General features: G+C 44.1%; 1 protein-coding gene across 2 annotated transcripts in view; it reads right to left on the bottom strand.

The window, feature by feature from the left end:
* Positions 1-483: 483 nt before the first annotated feature.
* Positions 484-21,764, bottom strand: part of MAP2K3 (mitogen-activated protein kinase kinase 3) — an 81,331-nt gene continuing 60,050 nt past the window's right edge. For both annotated transcript variants that reach the window (XM_069084722.1, XM_069084723.1), the window contains exons 5-12: positions 21,370-21,489; positions 19,542-19,658; positions 18,827-18,878; positions 12,696-12,823; positions 11,108-11,185; positions 7,430-7,569; positions 5,990-6,035; positions 484-3,513 (exon numbers count right to left, since the gene is read on the bottom strand). In XM_069084722.1, the coding sequence (XP_068940823.1) occupies positions 3,430-3,513; positions 5,990-6,035; positions 7,430-7,569; positions 11,108-11,185; positions 12,696-12,823; positions 18,827-18,878; positions 19,542-19,658; positions 21,370-21,489 (765 nt within the window). In that variant the 3' untranslated portion in view covers positions 484-3,429. The remainder of the gene's footprint in view (positions 3,514-5,989; positions 6,036-7,429; positions 7,570-11,107; positions 11,186-12,695; positions 12,824-18,826; positions 18,879-19,541; positions 19,659-21,369; positions 21,490-21,764) is intronic.

Below are 21,764 nucleotides of genomic sequence, written 5' to 3'. Positions count from 1 at the left end.
CCAGGGGGAGAAAACTCACCTGGGGAACATGGTGGACTGGGTTGGGGTTAGAGAATTGAGACCTCATCTCTAAAATGAAAGAAGGGGGTGGCTAGGTGGCACAGTGAATAGAGCACCAGCCCTGGAGTCAGGAGGACCTGAATTCAAATCCGACCTCAGACACAACACAAAAAAATAGCCGTGTGACCTTGGGCAAGTCACTTAACCCCAACTGCCCTCCCCCCAAAAAAAGTAAAATGAAAGATGGAACTAGCTGGTCACAAAGGCCCCTTCCAGCTTGAACACGCCATGATCTTGTATCTTCTCCCAACAGTCTTAACTGCCTTGGAAGGAGTGGAACCAAAGGGAAACCCCCTCAGGTTGCTTCTCCAAGTAAGTATACTATCCCGAGGTCTTAGAAGGATGCAGTTTTTCTGTGACAATCCCCAAAGAAAACATTTATCAATAAGTTGTGGTGGTTAAAGACATATGCTCACACTCAGCCTTATTTCTTCTTTTTTCATTTTTATTGAAAACAGCAACCAGGTTCTAGGCAGCTCCCTCTCAGGGAACAGAGAGGCAGGGACCAAGGCAGTGGGACGGCTCTACTTCCTTACTGGGACAGGCATTTTCAAAATTCTGCTTTTTTTTTTTTTACCTTTTCCCCTTCAATTTATTTCTTTAAAAAAAATTTATTTTGAACAATCCATGAAGCAAATCATCCACAGTGAGAGAACATATATCCCTTGGAAATAAATACAAAGCACATCTCCCACCAGCATCCACAGGGCAGGAGCTGTGTATTCATGGGTAGAACTCGCCTCCCCCTCACTCCAGCCCCAACCTCCTCTTTGAACAGAGGCCTTGGGGCCTCAATAATGTCCCCATCTACCCCCGTCACTGCCCACAGCCAGCCAGACAGACACTGCAGCAGGGCAATGCCTTGTACCTGGGTGTGCTTCCGCCCCCTGGTGGGGAGTGGAAGGTATCTAATTCATGCAAGAAAAAATAGCCAAACCCTCAAAGCAAGAGAAAAACAAAACTCAAGATAAATTAAAAAAAAATTAAAACTCAAAACAACCAGGCAAGTTAATACAGTTTAAGGCCAGACTTCACTCCCTAGTGCAGGCAGCTATTAGCAGGATACCCACACATATTACAAAGAGTCAGGATGGTTTGCACATTTACTCTTTTTTTCTTGGGGGAAAGGGGAAGGAAGGAAGAATATAGAGGGGAGGAAAAAAAGGCCTCTTTCCCATTCTCAGGACCACCGGAAACATCCAGACCCAACCACCTAGCTCAGATGGTGAAGTTCCTGCAGTTGCAAGGACTGGACTCCATTTCTCTCCAATGAGTCATTTAAAAACCCCTCTGGATCACACAATCCTTATAGACAAGGTGACCCCCTACCCTTCAACAGAGGGTGAAGGGCTTCAGTTTAATTGGGGGGGGGGGGGGGGGGGAGAGCAAGGGGAAGGAGGGAGGCTTGTGGCAAGATCTAGTGACAGACCCAAAGCATCAGGGACATCCCACCCCCACCCAGAGGTAGCCACCCAGATCTTTTCAACTAACATGTGTACAACAGCTTCTTGACCAAGTGCTTCAGCCAACTTTACAGCATCCATACTATATCTTTCCCCCTCTCCACCCCCAGCAGCTTCAAAGATCACTACACACTTCCTCAAAGAAAATCACCAGTCCTAAAGTTGATTTCCACCCCCACTGCCCTTGAAAATTGTAGGCAACCCACAAATAATTCTGGCTGGACAGACAGCCCCTCCTGGAACAGACACCTCCTGCTCTCTCACCCCCAAGGGAAGTTTCCCCAAGAAGCAGGGAAATGATGAAACCTTCATGTAGAAGGCTGTCCTTGAAGGAAGCGAGGGCTTCTAAGAGATGGAGGGAAGGAGGGAGTCTTGAAAGGGGGTGGGACCAACCCTCTGGTATTCACAGTAATCAGGCATGACCCCCAGAGCCCATCCCCCAGGAGGGAGGACTATATCTGCCATCAGATTAAAACAAGGAAACAGTTTTAAAAGTTCATTATATATAGATATAAAAAATATAATACACCTATGTTCTGCCTACCCTATACAATTTACTGTTTAATAGGCTCATAACACTCTCGGGTTGTCAGAGGGACAAAAAAAAAGGAACCTGATCTGATCCCCAAGGCTGGTATGGAGGAGATGATTTGGAAGTGGATCCTGGAGAGGCTGTGCAAGTCATTGGGCCATGAGGGGAACTTGCAGGGCCTTTGAAAAAGAAACTAAGGGAGCATTAGAGCCTGGCACCTTGGATATGAGGAGGCAGGATCAAATGCTCACCTCCCACGCCCATTACCTCTCATCCACACCCTCAGGCCCTAGGAAATGAGGTGTGCTGGGCTAGAAACAGTAAGAGGGAAAGGGACAGGCATCAACTGACCACACTGTTGTTCAAGGGTCCTCGGTAGTAAGCTTCCTATCACTGGCCAGGACAGGCTTCTTCCCAAAGCCTTACTAGACATCAAAGGCCACTTAGCCAACACCATCCCATTCACCACCCGTCTCCAACAACTCACAGCCCTCCCCTCCAATGGTGGGAAGACCAGAGTCTAAAGAAAGGGGATTTAGGGGGGTGGCTAGGTGGCACAGTGAATAGAGCACCGGCCCTAGAGTCAGGAGGACCTGAGTTCAAAATCGATCTCAGACACTTAACACACAAAACAACTAGCTGTGTGACCTTGGGCAAGTCACTTAACCCCAGTTGCCCTACTTTCCCCCTCCAAAAAGCAAAAAACAAAAGGGGGGGGAGGTTTAGGGAAGGGAAAGTGGAGGGTTCTGATACAGAGGCAGATGCTGCTACACCTTAGAGAGGTGTCAGGGGGAGGACAGATTCCTGTAAGACTGAGAGAAGGAAACAGATCTGGGGGAAGTACTGAATGAACGAATGAACCAAAAGATTTACACAGCGGGTAGTCTCAGAAACTCACTCTACTCAAAGCATTGGGCAGCTCTGCTTACTGGGTCACTTTTCTTGGCACTTGGGATAAATGGCACATTGCAAGGCCTGAAGGACCTGCCCTCCCTCCTTCAGAGCCCCCTTCGCCCCCACATCTTAACCCCTCAGGCCTCAGTTCCTGGCTAAGCAAAGGACTGGTTTCTCAGACCGCAGGAGTCATGGTGATGAGAGTCTCGCCAGTGGAGAAGGTCCACATGCCCAATGCCATGTGGGAGCAGTGACCAAACACTGTCCTTGGTCTTGGGTTTCCGTGGTGCCGGCTAGATACTCTCTTAGCTCAAAGATACACAGGATGACATGAGGATACACTAACACCGTGCTCCAGGCTGAAGGTGGACAGGGCTGGGGATTACGCGATCTGTGCAAACCACCGAGAACGTCGTTCCTCATTTCCGTTTTCCAGGGAGAGGGGAAGAGGGCGCTTCACAGGGCAGTAATGTCCTTCTCCTATGAGTCGTCACCCAGGATCTCCTTCACAAAGGCAGCGATGTCTGTCTCTTTGGTTTTGTGCAAAGTAAAGAAAGGATGCTCCTATCAGGGAGGAAAGAGAAGCCAGGCTGGGTCATTTCATCACTAACAGCACAGGAGGAGGCGCTGGTGCTGTTCTCTCTTCCTGAACAACATCCTCCTCCCTCCAAACCCTACCCTCCCTCAGGAAGCTTCCTGGATGGCTCCCACCCATGATGGCTCCCCTCCTCATGGCTCCCTGTATGTACCCTCTGTAACACACATTCTAACAAGGATATCACTCTACTGAGAAACTGTGCAGAGAAAAGAAGTCGCAACTGCCACTTCTGACAGACTGGCTGTGAGACACTGGGAGACTTTCAGGGCTCCAGGCCACTCCTCAAATCTGTAAGTTTCAGAGAAGAAACTCCCTACATCAGTGAAAGCACAGATCTAGTCCCTATCCTTATCCTGTATCTGTATCATTCTAGAAGAGCACTATGATATGAAGTCAAAAATCTCTGGGTTTGAGAACATCTGGGGAAGCCCTCATCAGCAAAATATGGTTAATAAATAATACACGTGCCACCTGGCTTGCTGTCAGAATCTCCATACACAGCATTCCATCTCTCCTACCTACATCTGGCTTTGGCACGGGCTGGTCCTCCCTCCTTCCTTACCTCTACCTCTTAATTTCCTTCAAAGGTGAGTGTGAGTAAGAGAGAGAGAGAGAGAGAGAGAGTGTGTGTGTGTGTGTGTATGTGTGTGTAAAAGTCCTGATTACTTGACTAGAGTGTAAGCAAGGTCTATGAGGGCAGGCATGTTTTCCTTTGTATCTCCCAACTGTAGGTGGAATACTATGCTGATTAAATTAAATACTTTCTCTATAACCACCCCCTCACAGCTCTGAAAAGCCAACAGAGCAGGAATTGTCCCGATAGACATGTGGGTAGCTGCTACTCTTCCCCTTCCTCTGACTGCAATTACTCATGTCCATCAGTCTGTCCAGCATAGGGGATCTCCCAGGCCCTGGAGAAGCCCACGAGCCTGAGCTGAAGCAACAGCCGATTCCAATTCTAGGAACCCTGAGTAGGCCATGTTCTTTCCCCAGGGGTGGACAGCCAGCAGATTCAGAGACTTATTTGGTCTCAGAAAACAAAGACTTGCTGGTGATAGTTCCCATTTCCTAACTGCTTTCAAGAAGCCCATAAAGAAAAGCAGCTTTAAACTAAAAATAAACCAAAAAAAAAAAAAAAAAGGCAGCTTGAGTATGATTCTTCCCGCTTTACAATAAAGGAAATTGAGGCTCAGATGTCAGAGATGTCACATGACTTGCCCAGGCATCACACACTTAGTTATATGGTGGAGATGAACTCAACTTCTGCCTCTAAGGTCAGTTCTTTCCCATCCCTGGGGGATCAGCTTAGGCTGATCCCCCTAGGGTTTCTGTAGATCCAAGTCATCCCCTTAGACTTGACCAGACTTTTATCCCCTTGAGTTAAGCAAAACTTAAACAAGACAAGCCTTCCTCAAAAGGCAGGAATCAATTCCCTAAGTGCCAATTCCCTCCTTGCTATGGCACCATCAATTCAAGGCCCCACAACCCACAAACTAAGCTAAGATCCACCATTCTCCAAGTGGCCACCTTAAGAGCGTGGCTCCAGCTGGTATCATTCCAGCTGTGCCACCACTAACCACAGGGACCCTGGCCCAGTGGGCAGCCCATCTCTGGTGCATGAGAGAGCTTTTTTATCCTGTGCCCAGAGCCAGAACTGAACCCAGCCCTGGTGCTGGCTCAAGCCAGGAACCAAGCTGGTGACCAACCAACTACTCTTGAGGTCCAGGCTGTGGTATATGAATTTTCCCCTGAGGCTTATATGGAAGCTCCACAGGGACTTTAGGAAAGTCAATGAGTCACCAAGCGTGCCTCCTCCTGTCCCAGGCCACTTCCCCCCAGAGCTAATTAAAGCTTCGGCCTTTCCAGTTCAGTGCCTGCTGACTTCCCACTTCTGGGTAAGTCAATAGCCACATTTTCCCAAAGGCAGTTCTGAGGCACACCTCAGAAAGAGCAGGTTGCTCTTATCAAAAGAAACCCACTTTGGGGCGGCTAGGTGGCACAGTGAGTAGAACACCGGCCCTGGAGTCAGGAGGACCTGAATCCAAATCCTGCCTCAAATCCTAGCCGTGTGACCTTGGGCAAGTCACTTAACCCCAACTGCCCTGCCTTCCCCCCAGCAAAAAGAAAAAAAAAAAAAGAAACCCACTTCTTTGAATGGGGAAGGGGAGGGATATACTTGGAAATGACAGTGATAAAAAATGTTTAAGGAAAATAAAAGAAATCTGCTCTCAGCCCACATTCTACCCCACCCCCACCCTGGGCTAAACAATCCATTTAAACACCTTCTGAGTAGGTTGGTATTCCTGTATCTCCCCAGCTGGGTCTGGACCTGCCTCCCAGGGCAGTCACTGCTTCTGATATCCAGCCTGGCACCACCTGCCATGTTCTTTACATTTCCAAAGTATTGCTTTTGCATCTGCAAGTTGGTTCCCCAGGACTCACCATAAGCTGCAGGTAGCTCATTCTCTCTGCAGGATTCTTCCTCAAGCTACAATGAAAAAGCAGGGCAGACATGAACCCTCCAAGCAGGGGATGGAGAGCAGTGATCATACTTTCATTCCCCAGCCCTTCACTGTCCTAAGGCCCCACTACCCCAGAAGCCCAGAGTGACTTTGCCTGCCCTTGCTAGTAGGTAGAGGAGATGCTGGGGCAGCCAGGCTGGTACCATTAGCAGGGCCCAGCCCTGACTCCAGAGGGTTCAACAAACCAGACACGCACCATGGGATATCTTCTATAAAGGACATATCTCCAGATAACCAAATGGCTAACATTGGAGGACACTGGGTCTCCACACCACTCCCCCACCATCATCTCATACACCATGTGTACCCCTCAACATTCCACTTCCCAACTTCCCTTTATGTCTTGTCTTAGAAGGCAAGCTGCTTGAGGGCCTGCAGGGGCTATCTTGCTTATGTGTATTTGTATCCCTATCACTTAGCCCAGTGCCCAGCACAGAGGAATGCTATATTACTATCTCTCTGCAAATATAAGAAAGACTCTCAGGCAAAAGAAAGAACTGGTTTATTTTATGGCGTCTGGGGCCTAAGATAAAGCACAAGTTATCAAGGAGGAAGATTTCCCTAGGACCAGAGATTTAAAGTCGAAGGGCCCAAAAGAGCCATCAAGTCCATTCTCACCCACACCCACTTTTTACAGATAAGGAATCTGACCCAGAAACATCAAATGACTTGCCTTGGTTCAAACTGGGATGAAGTGTCTAAGGCAGGATTTAAACAAGGTGTCCCAAGGTCTTCCCAGACATCGAGTCTAGGGCCCTATTCACTATAGCAGCAATTCCCATTTCATGGTCTGAAAATCCCTCGGAGTTTCACTCTAAATTCTTTAATAGCATCTTAAGCAGTAAATCATTTCAGACTATATGAGTAGTTATTAAATTACCCTTTTATGAAGGGGGTTTACAGAACAAAATAATGAGAACCACTGTACTATGTCATGTTGCCTCAGTACAAAGTCCTAAAGGCAGAAGCAGACTAGGCTACCTTGGGTTTAAGCAGAGGGCAGGGTTTAAGCACAGGCTGGACCTCTACGGTGACCTCTAAGGGACTTTCCAAAGGCTGTTCCTGAGCCTTCAATGAAAGTAGTTAGAAAGGAGGCTTTTTGCCCACTTTCACCTCCAAGACCACTACTACCCTAAGATAAATGTATAGCCTAGATAAAGGATGGTTCTCCCCTATACCTGTGACTTTGCCTGACAGACACATGCATTGGACACATGGCTAAAAGGCTCTGGAAATCTAGCCAGCCCCACTGGGAAAGGGCAAAGACCTCTCTTTCTCCAAGAGGATGATTTTACCTAAAACCTCAGCTCACAAAAAGCCATCACCACCACCACCAAGGCAACCATGAGAAAAGACTCACCATTGAGCTGTGAAGTCCACAAACTCAGGAGAGAAGCGATCAGCAGGGAGCTGAGGAGATGGCTCTTCTACCACCTGTTTCAGTTGCTGGAATGGGGTCCCCCATGACTCATACGGAAACCGCAGGATGGCCATCTCAATCTGCAGCCCAGGAAATAAGGCCTTTCATTAATGACTTCCACAATTCCACACAGGCCATACCTCACCCAGTCCTGAACCCATGAGAGGGGACAAAGCCAAAATATCAGTATCACTCTACTGGGGCACTCAGAGAAAAGCTTAGGCCCCCAAGACCAAGACAGTTGAAGCAGAGGAGAAGGTCAGGTTTCTGATTTCTCTCTTGATTAATTCTGTCTAATGAGCTGGGCTCAAAGGCAGGATTCTCCTGTTGGGACTTATAGCTAAGCTGGTGAACATTCCTCTCTCATCCCAGGACGGGAGAGTCACCAGTTTCACATTCAAATATCACAAAGGCAGGTCCCTGGTCACACAAGGATCTTATCTTTATATCCCAAACCTATGGGAGAGATTCCTAGAGGATCATGGGGGTTTGGAGACAATATGCTCAACTTGAGATGGAAATGAGAAGGCAGAAATAGACTGGGACCTTCTACTTGGTCATTAAGCCAGTGAGGTCCAATAAAGAGTGTCTGATCAAGGCAGATTTCATCTAGGAACTGGGGTTTTCAAGTTGCTTAGCTATTTTTTCACCAGGTCTGCTACTCCATCAGGCTGGACAGATAGAGAGGGTAGGTCATGTAATCTATTCTGTTAAAATCCTCACACACACAAAAAAAGTGGGGACAGGAAAGAACCCCAATGGGTTTGGTTTTCTTTTGGAGGGGGGGAGATTTTGACTTTAGTAATAAATAGGCATTAGGGCAGTTTTCCCAGTCCTAATACAAAGATCACAGGACCCAAGAAGTGTCCCAACCCTGCTCACACTCACTGCATGCCATAGAGAGACACATGAAATAAGAGATCATTTTCAAACAGGCTCTTGAATTAATTTTTCAACTTAAGAAGCAACAGCATCTTCATTAAATGAAGGTCATCCATGTCAAAGGGCAATTACTCATTAGCTTTAAGCCTTAGACTTCAACCACCATCAATGTGAAAATATCAAATTGCCCTTGAACCATGCTAGAAGATACAGGAGTAAGAAAACCAGAGAATTTTTAAAATTCAACAGCAGCTGTTACTGAAAGGCACAAGTGAATGAATAATGGGCTCAAGAGACTGCAGTTCAAACAAATGATTAGAAATGGAAATAAAAGGGTAAACACGCTCTTAATTAGTGAGCTTGCCAATTCCACACTGACATCAGCTCAAGCTCCATGTTCAAACAAAAGACATAATATTATGTGTGTTTATAATTTATGTAAATCTAGCATCGTACTGTACACTTAACTATATGTAATTGTATTGTATAATGTGTATTGCATGTGTAGAGTGTTTACATGGGCTTATAATTACATGTATGTACATGTGAGTATACCTGTATTATACATACATGTGTCTATACACATGTGTGCATGTATCACTTTCAGACAACAATACCTAATTCATTCAGATACACCATTCTGGAAATGGAGGTCATTCCATATACAAGGTGAAGTTTGCCTCTGCAGAGGCTGAAGCAAAAAAAGGTCTGCTCAGAAATCAATAGCATAAACAAGCAAAATGTCAAAACCATTCAAAAGCACATAGTAGGTGCTCAATAAACACTTGCTGATTGACCAAAGACCAAAAGAAGGTACTGAAGAAACTGAACATCTCTTGCAGTCAAAAATCTTGCTCATCAAAACACACACAGACACAGACAGACAGACACACACACACACACACACACCCCCATACACACCCTACCTCTACACCTAACCCTAACACTGCAGTCACTTGGCCTTCCATCAGAAGAACAAGGGGGTTGGACCATCTCTAAGGTCCCCTACTAAATCCCAGGTCCTATGTTTACAGTACTTATTTCAAGGAAGGAGACTCGGCAGTTTCCCCCTTTAGACCACTGGTTACGGTCCCTTGCCTCTCTCCCTCACTCAGGCAGGGGGTCAAAGCCATGTGGCAGGAGGAAGGGAGGGGAGCTGGACTAGGATATATATGGCACCCGGCCTACCACATGCATCTGAGAAAACCTAGAAATGGGCTCAGAAGCAGCCACAGGAGGGCAGCCTTAAGTAATGGCTTTCCTTGTTCCACAACAGAAACCAGCTGGGGTTCCTGCAAGGCAATCTGGTTGGTCTTGTTCTTCAGGGACCAATGTTAAGGCACTTCCTGTACTGGGGGAGGGCAGAGTGAAAGGTGCCCATGAGCTCACTGTTTTGGACTGAAAGCAGAGTCACGAGGGTGGAGAAATTCTGGAGAACTCAGCCGGAAGGCTCTTTGGGAGAGACTGTGATCCCAGCAACAATGCCAGGGAAGGGTCTGGGGGAAATCCACTGGACAAATGAAATATCTTCCTGAAAGGCCCTTGGGAGAAGTATAAATTCATTCCCTCTTTCTTAGCCCCATAAAGTAGGAGAAAGGGGAAGTGAGTCAATGCCAAAGGTCTGAGAATCTCCCTAAATGCCATATTAATTAATGCATGCCCAGAATTTCCCTTGAACAACAGTGCACCACCTAAATTCTATTTTTAAACACAGAGAAACGCCCAAGTTATCCTAAGCTGGAAAAAAGTCCTCCCCAAAAACACTGGTGTGAGAGAATTCAGGGGACCTACAACCAGAGCCATGCCTAGAGCTCAAAATGAGGGTGATCACTCCCAGGCATCTGCTGTAAAAAAGGTGCAGGTGGAAAGCTGGGGTTTAGATTTCAAAGGGACCTCAGAGATCGTATAATCCAGCCCTCTCATTTCACAAGGAAACAGCCAAAAGTTTGCCCAAGCGATTTGCCCAAGGTCCCAGAGGGCAAGAAGCTGCCGAGTCAACATTTGAATCCAAGTCCTCTGATTGCAAATCCAATTACATTCATTTCTACTACATGGTGCCATGTCCTATGCTGATGGCACAGGACAGTGACTCAGAAGGAGTCACTAGAAAAGATCTGAGGCCCATATACACAATCGCTCCATAATATCCCCCACCAAGAGAAAAATCCCCCTTGGTGCTAGCACAGGCACCCACCCTACTGAGTACAGCTGCCTGTTACCTTGCTGTGATTTTATTCCAGGCTAACCTCGGTGTTCCTTTTAATCTGATCTCCCCTGGATAAAATTACAGGCTCATAGATTTAGAGCTGAAATGGACCTTAGAGCCCATCTAATTAACCCTCCCACCCCTGGACCCCCATTTCACAGATGAGGATGACTGAGGCCCAGAGAAGCTAAAGTGACTTGATCAATCTCACACAAGAGTCAGGCTTCAAACCCAAGTCCTCTGATTACAAATTCAATGTTCCTTCTGTACAAGGCTGCCTCCTCTTCCCTTTCCCAGGCTGCCACATATATTCAGCCTCATTCCTGTATCTCCCTTCCGCCCAGTATACCTGACAAAACCAATCACTTCTAATTTCCCCAAGTGCACAATAGAGTACTTTTACTTGACTTCTGGAGGGATGATGGAGACCCCGGGGAACTCCCAAAGCTTTCTTCCTTCCCCTCCCTCCCAGCCCCACATGACCCACAGGAGGAAGCTTCGGCTAGGGACATCTCATGGGACATCTTTACCATAGTGATTCCCAGACTCCAGACGTCGGACTTGACATTGTAGCCTTTCTGGTTCAGCTCTGGGTTGATTCTCTCCGGCTGTAAGAGTGAGAGGTGAGAAATTAAGGCAGTTAGTTGTTTTTGAGACTCCCAAGGAGGATTCATACCCCAGAGTCCATCCAAAGACAACAAGCCCGCAGAAAATACCCAGCAGATTAATGACCAAAGCTCGATACAGGCCACGCTAGCCTCTCTGGAGAGCTATGGGGCACTTGAGAGTGGAGGGAAGAAGAGGGGAAAAGCTGGGGGCCAACTCTGAATGGCCTTCAATAACAATAATGGTCTTCAAAAACAACAGCCAGCATGCATACACCTCTTCACAATTCGCAAAGTACTTTACCTAGAAGACCTCATTTGATCTTCAAGGTGACCCTTGAAGATAGGTATTATCCCCATTTTACAGAGGCTTCAAGAAGGCTCGTAACATATACCCAGAGAATCAAACCTGAGACCTGATAGGAACCTCAGAGAGATCATGGAGACCAAGACCCTCATTTTACAGGGAAAACTTTAAGCCCAAAGGGGAAAAGAAATGACTTGTTCAATGTCACGGTGAGCAGAAGAAAGGGGACCAGAACCCAGTTCCCCTGCAGTGTGTGGCCTAGTTCCCTTTCCATCATACCACACTCCCCTTTCTCCCTCACTATGGCCTAAGGTTTGCATAGCTTGTCAGGAACAGTCATCCTAATGGGTAGTGTTTATTTTTTTTAATTAATTGTTTTTATTTTTTTAATGCTTTCCTCCCCTCCTTGTACTCAGAACTACTTACTCTTCTTTGCATATTTATTTTTTTAAAATAAATAAATCAAAGGACTTTGTTTATACCCAGGAGATATTAGGAAAAGTGTCACCACTTGGTGCCAATAAAAATGTCCCTCTCACAGTGAAGAATCATGCAATCTGTAGTTTACGTATTTAGCAACTTTCATTCCGCTATGCCAGTGAAAGGAATCGGAGGGACCGACAACACCAGAGAGTGGATGACCCAAAAGTCTTTCTTACTTGGCTTCTGTGATAAAAAAATTTCCTTGCCCTCCCCCCAAATCTCATTCCTGATTACGTTTTAGTTTGGCACATGCAGTCCCCGAGAAGACAGACACAAGCTTCGGAGGGGTGAGGGAAGCTAGAAGCCCACTTGATGGAAGGGGGAAAGCTGATCTAAGGTTCAAAATTAGCTGTGGGCAATCCTCCTGGCCAATAACCTACACACAGCAATTCCCAATTGGGCGTCTCATCTTCAGGGCTTTTTCAGAAGCTCTCTCTCCAAGGTAGCCATCCAGTTTAGCCCAAGGCTCCAGGACCCAAGAGTGTCACAATTAGAGTAAAAAAATGAGAAAAAGAAAACCCACAACCCACAGCATGGGGCTTTTATTGGTTCAGTAACTTTCACTCTCTCCATTTAACAGACACAGAAATGATTTATAAGCTCACAGCTTTATATCTGCTCCCAGTGGCCCAGAAGCTTCTCCTGGGAGGCCACTATCCTTTTCTGAGAGGACAGGCAAATAAACTAGACCCTCTCTCTGAAATAGACTGCGTCTCCACTTACCGCCATGTAGGGTTTACAACCAGCATCCATCGTCTTGGCGACTGAGTCCACCAAGTAGCCACTGATCCCAAAGTCACACATTTTTACATGGCCTTCCTTGTTGATAAGAACATTGGATGGCTTGACATCTAATAGGAGCCAGAAAGGGAAACAGAAACATGGTCAAAAATGTTAAAAGGCAAAAAAAAAATAACTGAAAATGGCATAAGGTGAAGTATAAGGGTAGGAAATAAGGCCAGAGAAAAAGTTCAGGACTGATGGCCTGAAGAAGAGGCTAGGGAAAGAAAAGGCTTTCCAGGTTATAGCTTGCCCCAGATCACACAGTTAGTGACAGTCAGAGCTAAAACCCAGATTCCTGCTTCCCAGATAGATCGCTACTATGACACACGGCTAGGTCACACTTGATTTCAAGTCTGGGAGTCACATTTTAGAATGGACCTTGACAAACTTGAGTGCGTGCAAAGGAAGTGTGTTCAGAATGGCATCCTATGAAGGACGGTTAATGGAAATGAAGCTGGTTTACCTTGGAGAAGATAACATTTAATAAGCAACGTGAATGGGGCAGCTAGGTGGTACAATGGATAGTGTGGGAGGCCTAGAGGGTCCTATGCAAAGAAGAGCAAGCAGCTCTGAGTACAAGGAGGGGAGCAAAGCATAAAAAAAGAGATTGGAAAGGCAGGAAGAGGTCAGGCGATAAAGAGGACTTTAATTTTGTTCCCAGAGGTAATAGGGAGCCACTGAAGTTACTGGATGGGAGGAGAGGAAGGGAAGGAAGGAATCACATCAATGTCCTTATTGCATCAGAGAACCTCATCACTCTTCACCACCTGCTAAGAGAGGTTCAAGGGATTCCTCTCAATATGTATTGCCTAAAAGCGACTTAGAAAGGAGAAAGGTCAACAAGCCTAGAGTGACAATGGGCAGTTATGCAGAGGGAGGTGTTAAAGCCTATTACTGTAGGCTTTAACATCAAAAATGACATTTATATGACACTTTAAGGTTTGGGGATCAATTGCATTTTAATCTGGTTGGGCCACACTGGGAGCCCTGCAGAACTCCTGGGTCACTCAAGGAGCATATTTGACATCTCTGCGCTGGATCATGCTGCCATATTTCACAAAAAAGAAACTGAGGCCTGATGAAGGGAAATGGCTTGTTCAACATTCATTGGCTGGTTAAGTAGCAGAGACAGTATTCAAAATTCAGGTTCTTGAGCAGCTAGGTGGTGCAGTGAATAGAGCACCGGCCCTGGAGTCAGAAGGACCTGAGTTCAAATCTAGCGTCAGACACTTGACACTTGCTAGCTGTGTGACCTTGGGTAAGTCACTTAACCCCAATTGCCTTGCCTTCCCTCTTCAAAAAAAAAAAACTTCGGGTTCTCTGACATTTAATGCAAGGCTTTTTCCACTTCGTTTAATCTAATCCTGCATTTTAGAGAGGAAGAAATTCAAGTTCATCAAAAGAGATGAAATCACAAACTCAAGCCCATCAAAAGAGATGAATTCACTTACTCAAGATCACACAGCTAATGGCAGACTAGGACCAAGTTATGCCAACTCCCAAGTGCTTGTCCATCACCCATAGTAAAAGGAAGGTTATGTCAGATATGGGACACAACTCTCTTGCCAAAAACACTTTATTCTGGTATCCTCGGTGCCTAGTAAATTCTTTAAAATGCTTATTTAATTGAATAAGTGGCATTAGCTTTTCTAAATATATTTCCTTTTAAACATTTGCTATTTATTTTTAGCATTTTAAAAAAATTTTGAGTTCCAAATTCTCTCGCTCCCGCCCCTCCCCCATCCACTGAAAAAGCAAACTATATATTCATTACACATGTGAAATAATGCAAAATATACTCCCATATTTATCACATCACACACAAAAATGCAAAATAAAAATGAGAAAGATTTCTATGGAGGGGGATAGCATTTTTCATCACAAGTTCTTTGGAACTGTCTTGGATTATTGTATTAATCAGAGTAGTCAAGTCTTTCATAGTTGATCATCATTACAACATTGCTGTTATATAATAACAATGTGTAACAATGTGCACAATGATCTCCTGGTTCTGCTCACTTCACTTTGTATCAGTTTCTATAAGTCTTCCCATGTCTTCCTGAGATCATCCCCCTCATCATTTCTTATAGCACAGTAGTATTCCATCATAATCATATGCCATAACTTGTTCTGCCGAAATGACTAACTGATGGGCATACCCCCAATTTCCAATTCTTTGCCAACAAAAAAAAGTTGCTATAAATATTTTTGTACATACAGATTCTTTTCTTTTTTCTTTAACCTCTCTGGGATACAGACCTAGTAGTGGTATTGCTGGTTCAAAGATGGTATGCAGTTTTATAGTGCTTTAGGCAGTTTCATATTGTTCTCCAAAATGGTTGGATCAGTTCACAACTCCAACAATTCATTAGTGTACCTATCTTCTTCATCCCTTTCAACATTTGTCATTTCTGATATGGATAAGGTAGTACCTCAGAGTTGTTTTAATTTTTAATCAATAGAGATTTAGAGCATTTTTTCATAATTATAGTTTTGATTTCTTCTTCTGAAAACTGCCTTGACAATTTATTTATCAATTGGGGAATGGCTCTTATTTTTATAAATTTGACTCAGTTCCCAATATATTTGAGAAAAGAGGTCTTTATCTGAGAAATTTTCTGTAAAAATTTATGACATCACTTCACTGTCTATGGTACCTTTTAACAACATGTAGTTTCCCTAATTATCCCTTTTAACTAGTTCTATTTTTGCTTTTGCTTTGTCTGAGATCATGATGGCTACCCCTGCCTTTTTTTTACTTCAGCTGAAACATAATAGATTCTTTTCTAACTCCTTATTTTAACTCTGTGTGTCTTTCTGCTTCAAGCATGTCTCTTGCAAATATATTGTTGGATTTTGGTTTCTAATCCTATTTTCCTCTGTTTATTCTTCTCTTTATCCTGTCCCTCCTCAAAAGTCTGTTTTCTTTCTGATCACTGCCTCCCTTAATCTGATCTCCCTTTTATTATTTCCCTTCCCCCTTCTCTTATGCCCTTCCCCTCCTATTGCCCTGTTGGGTAAGATAGACTTCTCTACACAACTGAGCATGTGTATGTATATATACACACACAAACACATGTATATACACACATATACATATAAATACATATACACACATTTTTCCCCACTAAACCAGTTCCAGTGAGTTTTGAGGTTCAAGTATTGCCCACCTCACCCCCCCATTTTCCTCTCCATTGTAAAAGCTCTTCCTTGTGCACCTCTTTTATGTGAGATAAATTTTCTCCATGCTACCTCCTTCCCCCCTTCTTCCAGTGCATCTTTCTTTCGCATTCCTTCATTCTTTTTTTTTTTGGAAGGGGGAGGGCAGGGCAGTTAGGGTTAAGTGACTTGCCCAAGGTTACATGGCTAGGAAGTGTTAAGTGTCTGAGGCCAGATTTGAACTCAGGTCCTCCTGATTCCAGGGCCAGTGCTCTATTCACTGCAACACCTAGCCGCCCCTCACCCCTTCGTTCTTTTGAGACATCAGAGATTCACATCCAAGCCTAAGTAGACTGATTCTTTTGTTATTGTTGTTCAGTCATTTTAGTTCTGTCCAACTCTGGGGCCCCATTTGCGGTTTTCTTGGCAGAGATACTGGATTGGTTTGCAATTTCCTTCTGTAGGACAGTTCTAACTGGCTCAATAATGATAAAGTTCTAAGGAATTACACGTATCACCTTACCATATAGAATGTAAACAGTTTAAATTTACTGAGTCTCATGATTTCTTTCTTGTTTGCTTTTTTTATTTTTCTCTAGAATCTTGTGTTGGAACGTCAAAATTTCTACTCAGTTCTGGTCTTTTCATCAGGAATACTTGAAAGTCCTCAACTCCATTAAATATTCATTTTCCCCCTGAAGTATTATACTCAGTTTTGCTGGATGGGTTATTCTTAGTTGTAATCCTAACTCCTTTGCCTTCAGGAATATCATATTCCAAGTCCTTTGTTCCTTTAACGTAGAAGCCACCAAATCTTGTATGATCCTGATTGCAGCTCCATGATATTTTGAACTGTTTCTTTCTTGCTGTTTGAAGTATTTTCTCCTTGACCTGGGAACTTCAGAATCTCTGAATTTGGCTAAAATATTCCTGTAAATTTTGATTCTGGGATCTCTTTCAGCAGGTGATTAGTGGATTCTTTCCATTTCTATTTTGCCCTCTGGATTTAAGATACTGGGGTGTGGTTTTTCTTGATAACTTCTTGAAGTATGATGTCTAGACTCTTTTTTTGATAATGGCTTTCAGTTGGTCTTATAATTCTTAAGTTATCTCCTCGATCTATTTTTCAGGTCAGTGGTTTTGCAAGATATTTCACATATTTTTCTTTCATTCTTTTGGCATTGTTTTGTTTCTTTATGTCTCATGGGACATTAGCTTCCACTTGCCTGATTCAAATTTTTGTGCCTCTTTTACCATTTACCAATTCTGTCTGTATTACTTTCACTGTGTGACCTTGGGCAAGTCACTTAACCCCAATTGCCCTGCTTCCAAAAACCAAAAAACTAAAGTGTTACTTTCTTCAGTATTTTTTGTGCCTCTTTTATGAAGCTATTAATTCTCTTTTCATAATTTTCTTGAATGATTCTCATTTTTTTAAAGTTTTCCTCTACTACTCATCTCTTTGACTTTTCCAGGAATTCTTGTTGGCTTTATGCCTAATTAACATTTTCTTTTCAAGACTTTGGTTGTAATTGTTTTCACAATGTCTTCTGAGTTTGTGTCTTAGTCTTCCCTGCCACCATAGCAGCTTTTTATGGTCAAGTTGTTTTTCTATTTTTCCCAGTCTATTTCTTGACTTTGAAATTTATGTTAAAGTTGGGCTCTGCTCACCTGGAAATGGGAAAGCACTATCCCAAGCTTCAGGCTTTTTTTGTGCTGCTGTTTTCAAAGCTAGTTCCAAGCTGGTGTGATCTGGGGAGAGATTTGGTCACTTTTCTCCTGGTATCTGCACTGATTATTACCTAGGAAGGTTCCTGCTCCTCTGTACCCATGAGCTCTAATGCTCCTCTTAGTCCTAGGACTGGGACCAGGTCCCCTGTTCCCCTACAGCTACAAGTGCTAGTGCTCCTTTCTGCCTTGGAACTGCAACCAAGGTCGCTGGTTCTCTTGTGACTGACTGATCACAAGCTCTCCTCTCCACCCTGGAACTGCAAACCAGAACTGTGTATGAGCAAGAGTTGACAATTAGTGCCAACTACACACAGTGCCAATAAAGGGTCCCCTGTAATCTCCTTCTGACCAGTTGTCCAATGCCCCCCACCCCTTACTGTCTCTGGGCTAAGAGCTCCTGAAACTACTGTCACAGTCACCTACTGCTGTGTCCACTCCAGGCCAACCCACTTCCCCAGTGTTACAGACCTCTCCTGCTGACCTCTTAAGTTATCTTAAGCTAGAAGAATGTCTCACCCTTTTGCTGACTCTGCTTCTCCAAAAGTTTTTCAAGGCATTATTTTAAAGTTGGAGAGGAATGATGGGAGAATTCAGCCGGCTCTAATCTACTATCTTGGCTCTACCCTCTAAATACATTTCTCAAACACTTGAAGATTTACAAAGCACTTTTCCCAAGACAACTCTTATGAAGTGGTTGGTACAAGTATTATTTTCCATATTTTATGGATGAGGAAAATGAGTCTCAGAGAAGTTCCATGACTTAACAGTTTAGCCAATGTCAGAGGTAAGATTTGAACCCAGGTCTCCTGACCCTTATGTCCAACATTCATTACACACACACACACACACACACACACACACCATCCTTTCTCCACTGGTAACAATAGAATGGTGCCACATTCCAAGTTGGCTTCCCCCTTTGTCTTCTGGCACTCCTGGGTCCTGGCCAAGATAATACAGGTAAACAAAAGGAGCTCAATAAAAGATTAGCTCCCTGTCTAGAAGGGTCTCCACTCCCTAAATCCCCCTAACTCCTTAGACTCTGAAGATTCAAAGGAACTGGCACAAGGAAGAGAAGCACCTACCCTCTCCAAACCATCCACAGTTAGTTCATTCAATATTACAGAATGATAAATGAATGAATGAATGAATGAATGAATCAGCACAAGGGAAGCACTTACCTCTATGAATCACAGATAGTTTACTATGTAAGTGCTCCAGGGCTCGAACAATCTTTGGGATGACATAGGGGAAGAAAAGAGGAAGGAAGGAAGGGAGATGTGAGTTATTCAAGCATAAAAAGGCTGACCAGGTTACTTAAAGGGGAGGAGGGGCAACACATTTCACACTTAAAGGAGAAAGAAAAAAGTATCTCTGCTCAGCATTTACACATGGCAGCTCAGCAGTCAAGTTCAAATGATGAGGCATTGGGCAATTTTGAGCCTAAAATAATGGGAACCTAGAGTTAAGTGAGCTGGAAAATGACAGTGAAGGAGGTCAGGAGCTCATTTGTTTCAAAGACTTTTCAAAGTTGTAAAGCACCCTCACTGCAAATCCCCAAAGTCCCAATATGCCAAAACTACCATGTCACCCATCAGCATGACATGTCCCAAACCAAGAAGACTTTCATCCAAGAGCCAAGGAACCTGGAACCCATGGGAACCAAAGGGTGACTGAGAAACTAACCAGTCTAAATGCTTAGCACACTGTGTCAAGCAGACCCAGATCTCCCAGGAACATTCTTCCCAGGCTGGTATCCTCACACTCCCTCTCATCCCAAGGCTATTTCTTGATGGGATTAGTGTGCTAAGACGGCAAGCACCATCTCCTCGTCCATCACCCTCCCTCTCAGTACCCCAAATCCAAAAGGTTAAAGGGGGCAACTCGGCCACTTACAGACACTGCTATTTCGCCTAGAATATCCTCTGGTATGGTCATCTCCTTCTCCAGAACCTTCTTGTAAAATTTGTCTAAGGATGTGTCCATCAGTTCCATACAAATCCATACATCACCCTGGTGACAGCAGAGAACATGGGAATCAAGAGGAAAACCTTAACATTCCCTCCCCACCCCCAGCACTCCCCAACCTCCCTGCTCAACCCTAGGGTAGCTATACTAAGCCAAACGTCTGGCAGAAACATCACTTCCAAGAGAAGAGAAGTCTGTCTGCTCCTCCTTTCTTATAGCACAATAGTATTCCATTACATTCATATACCACAACTTGTTCAGCCATTCCCCAATTAATGGGCATCCCCTTAATTTCCAATTCTTTGCCACCATAAAAAGAGCTGCTATAAATATTTTTGTGCATGTGGGTCTTCCTCCCACTTCTATCTCTTTGGGATACAACCCTAGAAGTGTTATTACTGGGTCAAAGAGTATGCAATTATTTATAGCCCTTTGGGCATAGTTCCAGATTGCTCTCCAGAATGGTTGAATCAGTTCACAACTCCACTAACAATGCATTAGTGTTCCAATTTTTCCACATCTCCAGGATTTGTCATTTTCCTGTTTTGTCATGTTAGCCAATCTGACTGGTGAGATGTGGTATCTCAGAGTTGTTTTGATTTGCATTTCTCTAATCAATAGTGATCTAGAGCATTTTTTCATATGCTTATAGATATCTTTGATTTCTACCTCTGAAAATCATCTGTTCATATTCTTTGACCATTTATCAGTTCGGGAATGACTTGTGTTCTTATAGATTTGACTCAATTTTCTGTATATTTTAGAAATGAGGCCTTTATCAGAGATACTGGTTGTAAAAATTCTTTCCCAATTTCCCACTTCCCTCTTAATCTTGGTTACATTGGCTTTATTTCTACAGAAACTTTTCAATTTAATGTAATAAAAATTATCCATTTTGCATTTTGTAATGCTCTCTGACTCTTGTTTGGTCATAAAATCTTCCCTTCTCCATAAATCTGACAGGTCAACTATTCCTTGCTTTCCCAGACTGCTTACAGTATCAGCCTTTATACCTAGATTGTGCACCAATTTAGACTTGATTTTGGTATACGGTGTTAGATAATGGTCTATGCCCAGTTTCTGCCATACTATATTACAGTTTTCCCAGCAGTTTTTGTCAAACAGTGAGTTCTTATCCCAAAAACTGGGGTCTTTGGGTTTATCACCAAGAGAAGAGAAAAGAGAGAAAGAACTAGACTAGAAATCATGAAGACCAAGGTTCAAATCCCACCTCATACACTTAGTAGCTATGGGATCCTGGGCCTGTCTGTGCCCTAATCTGTAAAGAGAGGGGGCTGGACTCAATGACCTCTAAGATCCCTTCCAATACTAATGATCCAAGGGCTAGTTACTATGGGATTTTATACAAGACTAATCAAGCTGTTCACTGGATCTGATCACAGGGGAAGAGAAGTGGATTTGTCACAATGCACATATTTTTTTTGTCACACATGCACATATTACATTATGTGTGTGCGCGCACACACACATCTATACTCATATACATACACTATACATATACGTATATACCCATGTGTATATGTTTGTACATAGTTGTTTGTATGTTGTATGCCCTCATCAGATTGGGAGTTCCTTGAGGGCAGGGACTGTTTTTGCCTTTCCCCAGCACTTAACAAATGCCTGCTGACTTGACTTGAGTTTTTGTTCGTCTGACATCCCATTTGCCCCATCCATCCATACTCAGCTCTGGGGAAAGTCGTGGTTCAGTCACATCTGTCTGTGCCCCCCTTGTTACCTCTCTGAAAAGGGCCCCATAGAAGGTGACAGTGTAGAAGCAGTCGACAGTCCTCATGGAGATATCCAGATCCATGAGAAGCCTCTTCTGTTCCTGAGTGTTCACGGTCGCTCGGATCCTCTGGGGAGGGAAGAGACAACTTGAAATAGCCCCTAAGTTGGGTGGCTAGGTGGCGCAGTGAATAGAGCACCGGCCCTGGAGTCAAGAGGACCTGAGTTCAAATCTGGCCTCAGACACTTAACACAAACATTAGCCATGTGACCTTGGGCAAGTCACTTAACCCCAATTGCCCTCCAAAAAGCAAAAAAAAAGGAAATAGCCCCTAAGTGAATCCTATTCTTGGAGCCTGTAATGGGAATGCAAATTTGGAAGATCTTCCCTGCCCCTAGGCTAAA

This window comes from Petaurus breviceps, unplaced genomic scaffold (genome assembly GCF_028583685.1).
Source record: "Petaurus breviceps papuanus isolate PSGF00001 unplaced genomic scaffold, PetGlider_PUasm1.0 175, whole genome shotgun sequence".
In the NCBI taxonomy this organism is placed as follows: Eukaryota; Metazoa; Chordata; class Mammalia; order Diprotodontia; family Petauridae; genus Petaurus; species Petaurus breviceps.
Note: the sequence above shows the minus strand (reverse complement) of the source record. Positions and strands in the feature narration are given on the sequence as shown.